The following is a 15,718-nucleotide window of genomic DNA, read 5'->3' as shown; positions in this document are numbered from 1 at the left end:
TTTGCATGCGGGTGCCCTATTTTCGCAACCTTATGATTCTTTTCGTCCTCAGCCGGCAGTCTCCAATCCTTCCGTCAACATTCAAGTGGCATTTCAGCTTTACTAAAATTCCTCATCTATAGTGGTTCACCGATAATGAAAAACCCCAAAAACATGGACAGCATTTCATCGACCATAAGTTTTTTTGTAAAGGTATAGGCAGCACTTAAGCTTTTTCAGTAAAAGCATCAATGGTGAGAAGATTGATGGCAATTAATCGATGGTAAGTTTTTCGATAAATGCATAGGTGGTATTTTTTTATGATAAATTAATTGGTAGTGTGATATTATGGTATAAGTGATAGAAAACCAAAAGTATGTGTTGTTTGTGAATGCAAAAGTTGATCAGCTAAAAATCCGTTTTCATCATAGAAAACGTGAAGGATGATAATATAAAATCAACTCAGGGCTTCAAATCTAATGAACTCTGAAAGCCCTTAAGATGTGTTAGATGATGATGATGTTTTCTCTCCATACAATATATGAGTGACTTTATTTTATAAAATAATGGAATAAATGCGATGTATAAAAGATTTTATTTTATGAAAGAATGAGATTAATGCAATGTATGAACGACTTTATTTATGAAAAATGAAATCAATGCAAAGTATATATGACTTTATTTTGTGAAAGAATGAAATCAATGCAATGTATGAACGACTTCATTTTGTAAAAGAATAAAATAAATATAATGTATAAGCGACTTTATTTTCTAAAAGAATGTAATGAATGCAAAATGTATAAGCGACTTCATTTTGTGAAAGAATGAAATAAATGCAAAATGTATCAGTAACTTCATTTTGTGAATAGTAACTTCATTTTGTGAAAGAATGAAATAAATACAAAAATGTACGAAAGACTTCATTTTGTAAAAGAATTAAATGAATGAAACGTATAAGTGGCTTTATTTTGTGAAAAAATTAAATGAATACAAAATATATAAGCAACTTCATTATGTGAAAGAATGGAATGAATGTAACATACAAGCGACTTCATTTTGTGAAAGAATTGAATGAATGCAATGTAATGAGTGATTTAATTTTACGAAAAAATAAAATGAATGCAAAATATATGAATGACTTCATTATATGAAAGAATGAAATAAACATAATGTAATGATTCATTTCCCAACCCCTTTTTTGCATCCTGATACCTTATTTTCACAAACCCTAAATTTAGATCTCCTCCAACGATTTTTTTGATGAATCTCCTCTTAATGGTGGAGGCGAATAAAAAATTCACAAGAAAAAAAATTACAACTCCCATGCAAAATTTCTCATGATTTTTGCATCTATAGTGAAAAAAAGTGTGACACCACTAAAGTTCGTTAAGAGTTTCACCTTATTGGTTGTGAAATTGCTAAAAAGTTTGCAAAATTCCTAAAATGTTTGCATAATTCATGAAGTTTCACATGTGGTGATGCAAAATTTCTTTTCAACTTGCAAAATATTGCTGCATTAAATGCAACATTTCATTTTTTATAACTATTTTCAGTGAAACATAAATCGATGGCACTTCATCGATGGTACTTCATCTTGTTGATTTTTTGCCCAAAAAAAAAGAATTTAAAAAAACACAAAAAAGAATAGAAGTTCTAAATGAAAATATCTTTCTAATGATATTTTATTTACTAAAAAATGATGAACGAACATTGAGATGCAACCTCGAGAATGTTTCTAAAATAGGAGATGAATAGGCACAATTGCACCTATCGATGGTTATATACTATTTTCTAGCCACCTGTGTCAAGAATTAAGAAAAACAAAAAAAATAACAGAAAAATATCAAGACCTTAACTTTTCAATGCCACCAAAATCACATCGATCGGATGAACAATTTGAAAAAAGAGCCTTCTAGAACACATTCTGTTCGGTTGTAACAATTTGCAAAACAATTTTTTGTTCCAGTTTTGGATCTCAGAAACGAGAACCCTATAAGGGTTTTCAGTTCTAAATTAAAAAAGAAAAGTTCAAGATTTATGTATTAGCTTTCCAATCACTATAAAAATATAGGTTTTCAAATGAGCCCGTAGATCCATAGAGACATTGCTCAGGATCAAATCCAACACAGGACCCGTGATTCGACCTTCCTGCAAATGGGAAATCGCATATCCAAATACAGCTCATGGTTAGGCTCAGTTCGACTCGTCACCTAGGTATGGGTACGACACAGCAATTCCAAAAAATGTGGGTACAAGGACACAATTATATATATATATATATATATATATAGAGAGAGAGAGAGGGAGAGATTAAATATCACATAAATACAAAATAAACTTAATATAATCTAAATATATATGCTATATCTAAAATATATATTATACTGAAAATATGCAATTATAAACTGAAATATAATTATAAATTATAAATTAAATACAAACTTGGCGTAGGCGAGAACACGTGTCAACACAGGTACAGAGGGCAAAATGGAGTGTTCAGGTACCATAGCTCATCACAATCTCGTTCATGATGAAATTGTATTGCTGGCAAACAGAGCCATGAACAGCTGGTTTAGCTTAAACGAGTCAAGCATGAACACAAGGTGTTCTACTCTGGGTGATCTCTTATAGAAAAAAATATATATTTCATGTGTGATGCATTTTTAAGTGTAATATATAAAGAGAAGCATGCATAGAAAATATACATGTAAAATATAAAAATAAGTCTAATATATAAATATATACTAAGTGTAATATATATAGAAAAAATACATATTTCATGTATGAATAACACATTTTTTCTTACACGAACCAACTCATGTTCAGCTCCTCTCTCTTTCAGGGAGAAGCCGCGAGCACAAGATGAGTCATGAGCTCGGTCCACTAGTAAACAAACCGGCCCGAACATGCCCTGTTGAGTTTACCAGCCCTAGAACCAAGGATCTAAGACACCTAAAACAACATAAATCCGTTGTTATCAACCCCTACAGGGAACAAAAAAGTTTTTTTGAATGGAAGACAGAAATACAAGGGAATGAAAATTAAAGACAGATTCTGTTAGACCCATAACCTGCACATAACTGTGATCTTTCCACTTTAAAACACCGACATCAAGAGATGAGGGAAAAATACTTTTTCAATGATCTTACAACGCCTAAAGTCTCTCAATGTGACAATGAAAAACAAAGCGCTTTTTTCTTTTCCAGTTCTTCACATTCCATGTTCGTGTCCTAAGATGAAGTAGCACCCTGTAATTGAATTCCCCGACACATCCGTCATCAGTCTTCACCTTTTATTGTTCATTAACAACTGAAAACAAAATTTACCTCTAAATTTCCTAGTAAAGAATACAATGCTAAAAAGGGGGCTTCTAAAAAGAACAGAAGAGGGAAAAGCCACAAAAGAGAGCCTGGTGTAACTTCATATATCAGTCAAGAGCAGGGATGATACAATCATAAGATAAGCGAGGAAGAAAAACACAGCAATCTGAATCAAAAACCTAGGATTCTCTCGCATTCCTGGTGATGTTACTGCCCTGCATGAGATACAATATTGAAGATTTCAGCCAAAAAAAATGAGAGAGAGAGATTCTCATGAAAGCTCTAGCTGCAAGATGTAGCACAAGTTCATCACACATAACATGGGGGTAACATTTGGTTAAACGAACCACTCATGCAAGATCATGGGGAGATTCATCATTTGAATATAAATCAGAATAGAAGATATCTTTTTCACGATGACAGAAAAACATGGCAATGACTCAATCACTAAAAATTTACAAAAGCCGCACAATTATCACATTTTTATTGTAAAAAATAAATATTTCCCATAAGATTTTTTATACGCCTTTTTTGTATTAAAAATAAGGTGCATCTTGCCATAATTCACAATCTTTTGGTGTGAATTGGAAAATTTCAATAAGATTTTTAAACAGGGTTTTACTAAGGTAATGTGGTATCAAACAGATAAGAGGAAGAAGGGGAGGAAGGAAACATTTATGGGCCATTTTTTATATTAGCACTTTCATTGTGATGGGTGAAAGCAATAGATAACAGACTTAAAACTTTTTTTTCTCTGATGGGTAATACTTACTAGAACGGTTATACATATCATCCTACTGAACTAAATAGATAATTAATGCTTTATTTACAACTTTATATTGTGTGATTTGTCAACTATTGTTGATATTTTGTCTAGTTTATGAATGTGATTTGGTAGTTCGTATTGCCTTATCTTTATCAATTATAGTATCAATCATTAAATATCTATTTTGTTTCCATTTATCACATTAGTATCGTCATTTATTTTCTTTTTTTAAACAGTCAAAATAGAAAATTTTAATTATTCAGACTCAAATTTTGCATATCTTATAATACAATACAGTACTATGCAATGAATTTGCTAGCTACACCTTGCACTGGGATGCGAGAAACAAATTTCTAAAACGATAATGCATACAATTTACTTGCCTTGCAATTCTTTGAGAAAGGCGGTAGAAGGGCAAGCTCTGGATAAAGACAATTCCTGGTCCAGTAAGAACAGCAGTCGCATGGCTTTCTCCCTATTTGATTAACAAGAACACATACCAAAGTTGCATTGGGGAAAAAAACAGTGTAAGAAAAAGTGAACTCATGCAAGTAGTCAATGCCTTATCAACTATTGAAAAATAAAAGGACTGAAGCATCATCAATTGGGATGCCACAGCACAATGAAAAAAGGGTTAAACAGTCAAGGCATTCCCTTAACAAAACAGCGGACTTCCAAAAGTAAAGTGGCAAAAACTTACCCCAAAGACCACCCGTCTCGTCGGGCCAACTTGTTTCACATTCAGATCAATACTACTTGTCATGGCCACAATGCTAGCTGCATCTACGACCAACACTTCTCCTGCTTCAAGATTCTTTTGTACAACTACCAGAAGGCAATGTTCAAACAATATCAAGTTAGAAACACAATAAAAAATTAGAAACAAATATGAACCTTTCACTTCAAGTAGCTGTTACATTGCCATTGAAGAAATGAAGAACCGAGTTACATGGGTTGCAGATTTTTATCCATCTCACGACAAACCTCCTATATTTAGTAGAGTTTGACATCTCACCAGATTAACAATTCTCTTTTCAATGAACCTCAATGCTATTGATAAACAAAATTATTTTTCTTTTCTGCTTAATAGATTGAAAGAAAATAAAACTACTTGTGAGTTATTCTACCCATATCCAGCGCACCAGTTTCTGAGTTGGCTCCACCATAATCTTGAACAAACTTGGGTACATTGAAAAGGTGCTCTAGACATGAAGAAAGATAGACCAGCTTACATAACACTAAACCGTGCCATCAAGGAATTATGCACAGCTTAAGGTTCCTTCCTCTAAATAACACAGAAGACCACTGGAATATGTCTCAATGACAGTCAAACCATTGAAATCTGCCTAAAATAACTATTAATAGATTTCAAATTCCATAAACTTAAATCATTCACCATGGTTCCAGAATCTTGAAGCCATATTCTTTTTAGTACAACAAAAAACCTTCATACTGAAGCACTAAAAGAAGTCAATAATGGTCACAATCACATCCGATCTCATACAAGCTGCCCCAAGATGGAATTCCATCAACGTGTACAGACAAATGTATTAGACAACAAAAAAAAGAACTGAACATGCAGTAAGGCATAGGATCTTATTCCATGCTATACTGCAGAGAACAGAGATTGAACAAGAAAATCATAAGCATAGTTCAGATCTCCCCATGAAAAACAAAAGACAGCTCTGCAAAGAGCAGCAACATGGTGACCCAGATCAAATGTTAAGTCTCGACTACTTTATGATGCCAATGTACAACATTCAGAGCACTCCCAAAACTGATACAAGCTTTATTACATTGCACAAGGCAGCAGTCAGCTGCCCAGACTTGATCTTCCAAAACTACAGTTGTGTAAAAAAAATCATCACTTATTGGCAAAAGTATACAACTATGCCTTCATTCCAAAACAATTGGGGTCGGCGATATGAACCAACAAAGAAAATCATTCTGGGTCTTCCACATGAATCCTTCTCCTCCAATCATTTCTATCCAATGCCATGTCCTCGGTGAGGTTCAAAGCATTCATATCCTTTCCTATCATCTCCACCCAAGTCTTCCTAGGCCTACCCCGACCTCTTTTAACTAATATATTTTCCCATTTCTCCATCCTTCTAACTGGAGCATCATTAGGCCTTCGCCGAATATGTCCAAACCACCGTAAACGATTCTCTCTCATCTTATTTTCAATGGGTGCAACGCCTACCTTCTTACGTATCTCCTCGTTCCAAATCTTATCTTTTATTGTATTTCCACACATCCATCTAAGCATGTGCATCTCAGCTACACTCATTTTTTGAATATGATGTCTCTTGGCAGCCTAACATTCCGTACCATATAGTAAAGCGGGCCTAATAGTCGTCCTATAAAAACTTTTCCTTCAATGGGAAACAAAAGTATATTATAAACAAAAACATGAACAATGGGAAACAGTTCAATACAATTTTTTTAAGGAAATCAAGACAATTGACTTTGTCAACACGCTTTAGATTCCAATTTCATGGCAGATAGATAATGATTACCAAGGTATATGTAGCTAGAGAAAAGAAAGTATACCAGATCCACCACCAATTATGAAAGCAAGCCCCTGACCTACCAGCTTCTGTTTCAAAATACCCTGTGACAGCAGCATACCCCCAGGTAGACTTAATTTTTTAAGACACAAATGTTTTACATCTACATAAAGAAAACCATGATAGCCAACTCATAACAACTATTTGATGCTCAATTGCAAAACATTCAAAGTCACATAGATAGCAAGAATTCCAGATATAAATGACCTCACCTCCACACCAGCGACAATAGGACGAGCTCTTTGATCAACTGTATTAGTCACAGTGACATCATTAACAGAGCAAAGAAAGGCATCTGGCTACAACAACCACAGTCATAACGATAAGAAAGTGGATGTAAAACACATGATTGGGACATGCAATCACGTGAAACCAGAAAATTTTCTGTATGAAGCACAGTCACCTGTACCGTTAAAGATAATTTCTCGGCAAGGGTATTTCTCGGAGAGACTTTCAAAAGTTGATAAATCTCAGGAAAATCTCGGGAGTTTAAAATTTTGAAAAAAAAATATAAATAACAACAAAAAGCTAAGAAAATAATAAGTTTTGTATTATTTTTCTTTCAAAAATATAAAGAAACATGTTTTAAACATTTTAAAATATAAAAGAAACAAAAAATAGGAAATGCAAACTTAGAATAAAAAAAAAATCTCAAAAATATCGCAATATTTTTTATTAGCCGATATTTTGAAAATATCATGATCTATTCCCAATATTATCAGCTACCTTGAAATTGCCGATAATACGGCAATATTTTCAAAATATCAGTGATATTTTGAAAATATCGGCGATATTTTCAAAATATCAGAAAATATCGTCGATATCGGTGACAGTGGTATGAAGTCACTTTTAAACAACTATTAACAAGATAACTCTCTACCTGACATAAAATTTCTCCACCAAATGTAGACAAATCGATCTGCAAAGGAATTAAAGTATGAAGAAAAAATAAAAAATGAATTCCATTATATAAACTTCCATTTCATCATATATGTAATTTAAATAAGCTTATATTATAAATTTTCAGCTATACACTAAAGTTGAAAAGAAAAAAGTATTTCAATACAAACCGGCAGTATACGTGCCAGTGATGGTGCTGTGATACCAACAAATCCATCACCTGGTCCTGTATTGTTCAGGATGATGCTAGTCATGCTCTTGCCAAAGAGCCATTGCCATATGCCCCCTTCATTTTCAGGTAGGTAAACATTTTCCATTTGAATGGATCCAGACATATAACACATAGAACCTGACATTTTTCACAAAGTCAACAAAAAATAAGGTGACAGAAAGCATATATGAAGCAAAATAAAGAATGAGAGAGACAAAGCTTCACAGTGAAGTCCAAAATGAACTGATTATTTTTTAAATCAACATCTAGATACCAAGTTGCACATATAGCTACATGGCAATGGTTGCTTTTCCAAAATGGTCTTGAGGATTGATCTCGTAACCATCATTGACAACAATGTGAATGTTGGAATATAAATAATCTGCCTTAACTTTCTGATCTTCACAATGATTTTGGAGATAGCATCCTCCACAGCCTTTTACAAAATTAACTGATTTTTTTGTAAATCAACATCAAGATACCAAATTGCACTTATAGCTGCATGGCAATGGTTGCTTTTTCAAGATGGTCTTGCGGTGTGGTTTCATTGACACATTCAATGATGGAATATAAATAATCTGCCTTAACTTTTTTATCTTCACAATAATTCCGGAGCTAGAACCTTCTACAATCTTTTGCAAATAATCTGCCTTAACTTTCTTTCACAACGATCACCGAATCTGGCACACTCTACAGCCTTATGCATGCACATGCTTGCACCCATTTTATGATTCAAAAAAGTGGGACATGGGCTTAATTTGAATTGGATCCAGCTACACATAGGGTGCATAAGTAGGCTAGCATCATCCTGTCATTTCCGTCCATCCCTATGTAAAAGTAAGCACGACAGAGTTGCCCTATCTAGTATAAAGGCTAGAATCCTGAATGAATGCCTTTTTCTCTTGAATTAGAAATTTCTTATTTAATAATGATAGAAGAGAAAAAAGGTCAAGCAAATGAGTGATGAGTGATCAGCCATAACAGAATAAGAAATGAAAGTAAACGGTTACAAGTGAGTTTTCATTCTTAAAGGACCCATCAAACTTGTATAAGGATTTCCAAGAACTCCTTGACCCGCAGCTCAGGTAAAATTATAATTGTTAAGATGAGTATGGAGACGAGTTGAAAAGCAACCCTTGTCCACAAATTCCTCTCTTTACATGTAAACAACCAAGCTAGAGTTTGTCACCACTTTTATACAATACACCATTTTCATCTAAAATTCCAACTTTTGGGTGCAAGGACAAGCTGATAAATCGATGAGGATATGTCCAAAACCAATATCCAATCACTCCAGGGCAACTGATATGATGGAAAAGTGGTGGCAAATTTCTTCTACGCCCAAGCACAATGGATAGTGACTAGCCAGGGAAAAAACCCAGAGCTGTAAAATATGTTTTGTTAAAGCTCTCCTGGACAAAACCAGCTATATGAAGGTCGCTGAACACTTATTGGGGGCAGGGACCCCGGACTGCCCCACTGGGAGGAGGAGGCACCATAGGCTCTAGGAGATAACCATAGGATGGCTAATAGAAAACTTACTTTTTTTAATGCAGAGACACAATATAACATCATCATTATCATCAGTTAAACTACAAAACCAGGCACTCCATTAATCTTCCGCATTTGGAGATACCATTGTCTTAGAAGGTGTTTTAACCCCCTCCAATCTATAAATAAGAGACCCCAGCACCTTTATTTGCAGGAAGATAGAAGAAATAAGAGACCCCTGTTTGAGCAGAATTCCTGCAGTCTTTCCATAATATTAAGCTTGCAATCATCTTGAATTATCTTAAAAAAACTCTATCAGAAAGCCATCATGCTTTATGATTTTCCAACTTTCAGACAACAGCCTTAAGTCTCCATTGGAAGGAACATCAAGCAGATTCTTTTGGTTGATTAACATAATTTTAAAGGGAGGATTTAGAAAACTGCAAGTCTCTCTTGGCACCTTCGCTAAAATGAGTTTCAAAGTATGAATACACTACTTCAGCAGGTTCTCTTCCTCAAACCATTGATTCTCAATTCTAAAAGCTGGAAAGACAAGCTCTGCATCTAGAAAAGACCATGAGATGAAAATAGTGGACACTCTGATTGTCCTCTCGCTAGTTTATTGTTGCACTATATCCCCACTTTATCTTCTTTATTATCCTTGTGAAAGTTATTATTTAGGATCTGCCTAAATGCAGCATGTTCGCCCAGTTCTGAATAGCCTTTTTTTATGTGCACCAAAAATATCAAAATAGATAGCCACATGATTTGGTCGGAGTATCTTTCAAATAAATCCACTTATGCATCTCCATGCCCTCTCTTTCAGAAAGTGCTTTCTTAAAAAGGCAAAGCAATAACTAGATTCCTTTCATGATCAAAGTCAAGATGAGTTATATAAGAAATTGACAAATTTTCATTATAACGAGCACCTCTTTCTTCTCACTGTACATGATTAAAATATATCCAGACTCCAGAGAGGTATATGATCAATTTCCAAATCCCCGCTACAACTCCGGAAGAAAAATATGGCTGTTACTCAGAGAATGTGCTGGCCTACAGACAGCAAAACTATCAACTTTTGTGAGATAACACAACTACTAGCTGACACTGGTATCTCCTAAAAGGCCAATCCTAAACACCTTTAATTTCTGATGACAACTGTTACAGTGCTCAGTTTCCAGACTGGGGCATCAAAAAGATGTTCAACAGATGTTTAAAGTACAAGTAAATCAAAACCATCCAACATGAGGCATCATCATCATTCAAACAACTGTTATGTCAAGCAAACATGATAGATACTTACCAGGCTTTGCAACAACCTTCTCTTGTGACTTTAACATTATCTGGTGATTGAAGAAAGCCACATCAGTAGAAGAATATCTAGGAAAAACTTTACAAAAGAGTCGCATGGAAAACAATCACTGTTATGTTTTCTATAAGCAAGTTATTTTGTACCTTCCCAAGTTTTAAAAAACCAAAGAAAGGTGTTTTTCACAATCACCTGTACTATTTGAGCTTCTCCTCCCAGAATTTGGAAAGGCGTCACGGTTGATTGTGGACTCTGGGACACAAGTTACAAATCAACTTATATTTCATGGAAAAAAGAAAAAAGAATGACAAGTTTACAATGCACACACATCAGTATTTACATGATAGAACACTTGTATGCAACTCATTTTCTGTCCAGCATTACCAAAAGCGAGAAATAAAATAATGACTTTAGCATAAACTAGCAAACTTCAAAATTACTGTAATGATTTGGGACTAATTTCCTTTTTTACAAAAGCCATAGCATTACCAAGATTGCAAGTGCTGTAGTAGCTTCAAATAAGCTTCACATATAAGTACTAGTACGCATAAGATCATCTAACTTCATTTATAATAGCTAGGACTGTGTTTAAACTTTAAAGTGTCTTGGAGCATGCACACACACACACACACACACACACACACACACACATAGGGCTAAACAAGCCAAACCGGCTCATGTTCGGCTGGTAAAGAACATGTTCGAACTTGTACATTAAGCTTGGCAAGCGGAATATGAACAATAGGTAGTCGGCTCGGCTCGACTCGTATAAGCTCATTAGGCATCAAAAAATATTTTTTACAAATATTTTACATGCATTTTTTTGTAATCCAACTTCTTCAAGCTCGATACCAATGTATTTTTTATGTAAACAAACCAGATCGAACTCGGCCTGTTTAACTCAGGCTCATTATGAGGTCGGTCTCGGCTTGACTCAAGCCACAAGAATGAGCCAAGCTTTAACACTTCAATCTTAGCTCGTTCAGCTCATTTACCAGCCCTACACACACCAATCTTTTTACTTCTAATTTGAGACCAAATTCATTCATTACAATCTCTTCGTATTGAAATTCTTGAGGCAAGAACAAGATAATAAAGAATAAGAAAACTCCAAATCATGTTAACTACAAAAAACCGGGGACATTTTCAAGCGCCAAAGACAAATTGAGGCCACAAACCATTCATTACAATCAATCCACAATGAATTTAACAAAACAAACCCAAACACTAGAAAAATCAATTGAGAAAAAAAAGCTTTTCATAACGAATGCACTCCAGTGTCTTGTGGACGTCATCAACTTCCAATTTCGCAAAAGAAAAGGACCCATCTCCAGTTCGCAAAATGAGAAAACTCCCAAGGCATGATCATGAACAATTCACGGAAATCTTTTAGGACCAAGAAAAACTTGAGAACAGAACCATGTATCACAATCTCTCCACAGCGAAATTCACACACTATGGGGCTCCAAGATCTTCGAATTCCCTGAACCAGAAGAGTCCATCTAAAACCCCTCACCAGATCGCAAAAACAACGAAATTCCAAAGTAAGACAATCAATAATTCAGGCAACTTTCTGGGCACCAAGATCTCCAAGCTTCGAAGACGGAATCGTCGGTCCGCCCAACCAATCAAACAGAAAACACGGATCACAGAAAAGAAAACAGAGAAACAACAGACAACGAACAATGCGTCCGATATCGACAAACGATCGCCAGATCCTCACTAATCAACAACAAATTCGACGTTTCTTCCGCATGGAAACGAGATTCAGGAACCCGAAAACACAAATTTCTCCGGAACACAAGAAAATATGCAAAAAAACCCTAATTTCCACCAAAGAAGCGCGATCGGGGGTTATTTTTCGCGGGGGGAAAAGGAGAGGGGCACCGACCTGGTAGACGTAGGGTTGGAAGGGGGAAGAGAGGAAAGGAGCGGCCATGGCAGAGAAGAACCAGTCGATGACCGTCAGGAGTTCAGATCTCGGCGGGGAGACAACGACGATCGCACCATTTCCTTCTCCCACGGGACGACGACGAGGCCACCGAAACGGAGAGCGTGATGGGCAAAACGGAGGCTGGGGATGTACCGCACCGTAAATTTACTCTCTCTCTCTCTCTCTCTCTCTGTATGGAAGCCGTAGGCAGTATTGTTGGATTTTTTGCCTTTTTCAGAGAGATAATAAATGACTTAATTGGCCTCACGTGGGTTTATTTAAATACCCTTTTTTTTGGAGTGGTAAAAAATTTAAGAGAGAAGTGGGACCGGGTCGGGTATGACCTGATACTGACCAGTACCAGATCCGTTAAAATCAGGGTTTGGTAACAATGGAATAGAGCTAGTAATCGAGCCGGAGGAACTGACTAGAGGGCATAGTGACAACTGACAAACGTTAAAAACGGCAAAATCTTGTTTTTCAAAATCTCGCAAAAAATTGAAATTTTTTCATAAATCTTGTGCTTTTTCTGGCAAAATCTTGGCAATAAAAAAATAAATTGAAAAATATAAAAATTATTTTTTATAAAAAATAATAATAAATATTTAAAAAATAAAAATACACAATTTTTTCACAATAAATAGCCATTTAAAACGTAAATATCACATTTAAATCACAATATTTATGTTTTTTCATAAATCTTGTGATATTTTGAAAATCTCGAGAGAAATTGCCATTTTAAACTTTCAAGCAATTTCTCACGATATTATTACCAGATTTTCATAAATCTCGCGATATTTGTCGCTATGCTAGAGGATGTTCAAGTTTGACTCATTATTTGTGGCGAGCCGAGCCAAGCTTGAGCTCATGACGAGCCCAAATTAAATGAGTCAGGCTCGAGTTGATTCATTTATAATTAGATATTTTTTAAATAAAGAATAATAGAATTTAGGCTCCAAAACTATTGATTGGATGTGCTCATTTTACAACATAATTGCATTATTTCAAAGTTGTGAGCAACGTGATTGAGCTCTAAGCTTATTGCTTGTAAGCCAAAAAACTTGAACCATCTACACCATATGATATAAAATATATTTATTATTACTTAGGTAACTATACGAGCCAAGCCGAGTACCGATTTGTTCGTGTTCTTGTCGAACTTATTTCATGGGTTTCAATGGTTCGTGCGATTTTCTACCCGGACAGATCCTATCCATGTTTCAATATGCAATTTTTCAATTAAAGAAAATATTATTCTATCGAGTATGGACCAGGTTTGGTTCGGGTAACCCGGTTAACTCAAATTTGATGCTTACTCAATTCCAAATTAAGTCTAGTTAGACTCAACCTTGTTTTTCTAAGACCTGAATTCCAATATATACTACCCATGAATCCATGATAATATGACTTTGAGATTTGGACTCTATGTTGGAACCAATGTTATCAGTATCGGCCTATATAGGGCGATACGCATCGGCAGAATTTCGATACACTTCACCCTGAATCAGCTATTTTTTAAATAAATGCTAAAAATATTAAAATTGATTTTTTATTATTTTAATGGATTTAACATGTGTCACATTATGGTTGACACATAATATTTTATTATTGCTTTCTGGCCGATACAGAACGATTCAGCTGAGTATCGATATCGGCTGATACAGCTATCGTACGTATCCGTGAAAAAAACGATTAGCAACTGAGCTGATTCGGATTTTTTCAAATAAATCAAAAAATGCTAGAAAATAGTTTTTAATATTAATATTATTTGAATATTTTTATGACACGTGTCAACTGCTGGTTAATACATGGCCCATACCAATATGTCAACATTGTTTGGAACTCTAATAGATTTGCATCCTAGCTTCATGATTACATTATAATTTTGCATATATATGGCTCTTCTTCTTAGTCACAAATACGAAGCCAGTTCTAGAGTATGAGATTGTCTATTATTATTTATTTTTTTTAGAGAAGAGTATGAGATTGTCTAGCTCACGTCAAGTTGCTAAACTTGAAGACTTCAAATGTTGGGTATAAAAGTGTAGATTGTATGGTGTTTGGATAGATCAAAAGTAGTAAGCGGGGTCCTGTGTCAAGCTGAAGGCCCAGGATCGAATCCCTCTGCCACATGGGGCTGATGTTGTTCTGGTAGCCGTCCGCCTAACCCAGCTTGCCGTTCAAAAAAAGAAAAAAAAGTAGGAAAGCGTATACTAGTGGAATCAATCAATACAAATTGAATATAGCTTCTTCTTTTTAAGATTAGAAATGCATGAGATAAAAGCGCCTTTATTTTTTGATCAGTAGAAGAAGAAAGAGATGACAATGTACGAGGTTACAAGATTCGAGAATTCCTTTCATGTTTGATTTTTTTTTAATTTATAACCCGAAGAAACTGCACCCGGCATGAAGACCTGGTCGCGCTGGCTCAGCCTGCCATACCTATGGTCATCGTGTCACCATGGCAGCGTAAAACTCCGAGACTAGGACCCCTGCCCCTGGGGCCTATGCTACGTGTTGGCTTATGCAGCGAAGCGACACCCATAAAAATTGAACCTTGACTGCCCATCTAGCAACCAAGGCCCCACCCCACTAAGCCAACCCTCCTTGGGGCACCTTTCATGTTTGATTGCTTTTCAGTTTTAAGGCTTGATATTAAGACTGTTCATGTATTTGTTGTGAAAGCAAGACTAATGTTTAACCTAACTATCTATAAAATTTGGATAAGTCGTGATTGACAACATAATATCCCACTTTATCCAAGAACTTTAGATATCAAAACACCCCTTGAGAGTGTATTTTAAAAGGAAAATGAATGTCTCAAACCATGACACATGCCTAATGCTACTTTTGTGTTTGGAAAAAAAACAAGCCTTGAGGAAATGCCTGAATGCATAAAAACGTGTTTAGAAAACACAAAGAAAAGTGAATGAGAAGAGAAAAGGAAAACAAGTAAAAAAAATGATATTCAAAGGTGGTTAAGACGTGTTTGTTATAAAATTAATTTAAATAGTTTATCAATGGATTTTATTAAATATGCAAATTTCTTACTGAAAACAATAATGAAAAAAAATACACTTTATTTAATACTGAAAAGTATGTTCAACAATAAGAAATATTGTTTTTATACCAATAGGGTGCAAAAGAATCAAGTAATTTTCTGCTTTTAATCTAATGAAAAATTTTCACTTGTTTGTGCCGCATTAGAAAACAGAATGAAAAATGTGAGGAAAAAACAA

At 35.0% G+C, this 15,718-nt stretch overlaps 1 protein-coding gene across 1 annotated transcript; it reads right to left on the bottom strand.

Annotated features, from left to right (window-relative positions):
• Positions 1-3,050: 3,050 nt before the first annotated feature.
• LOC149827661 (uncharacterized) lies at positions 3,051-12,671 on the bottom strand. The gene is made up of 10 exons (XM_090019544.1): positions 12,438-12,671; positions 10,739-10,798; positions 10,541-10,580; positions 7,706-7,884; positions 7,516-7,554; positions 6,848-6,934; positions 6,619-6,679; positions 4,766-4,890; positions 4,449-4,540; positions 3,051-3,514 (listed from the first exon to the last, which is right to left on the bottom strand). The coding sequence occupies exons 1-10, from the start codon at positions 12,483-12,485 to the stop codon at positions 3,400-3,402; spliced, it is 846 nt and encodes a 281-aa protein (XP_089875670.1). The 5' UTR covers positions 12,486-12,671; the 3' UTR covers positions 3,051-3,399.
• Between the last annotated feature and the right edge of the window lie 3,047 nt (positions 12,672-15,718).

This window comes from Nuphar pumila, chromosome 10 (assembly GCF_984573655.1).
Source record: "Nuphar pumila chromosome 10, dmNupPumi1.hap1.1, whole genome shotgun sequence".
Taxonomy (NCBI): Eukaryota; Viridiplantae; Streptophyta; class Magnoliopsida; order Nymphaeales; family Nymphaeaceae; genus Nuphar; species Nuphar pumila.
The sequence above is the reverse complement of the archived record's forward strand: the minus strand, read 5'-3'. Positions and strand labels throughout refer to the sequence as shown.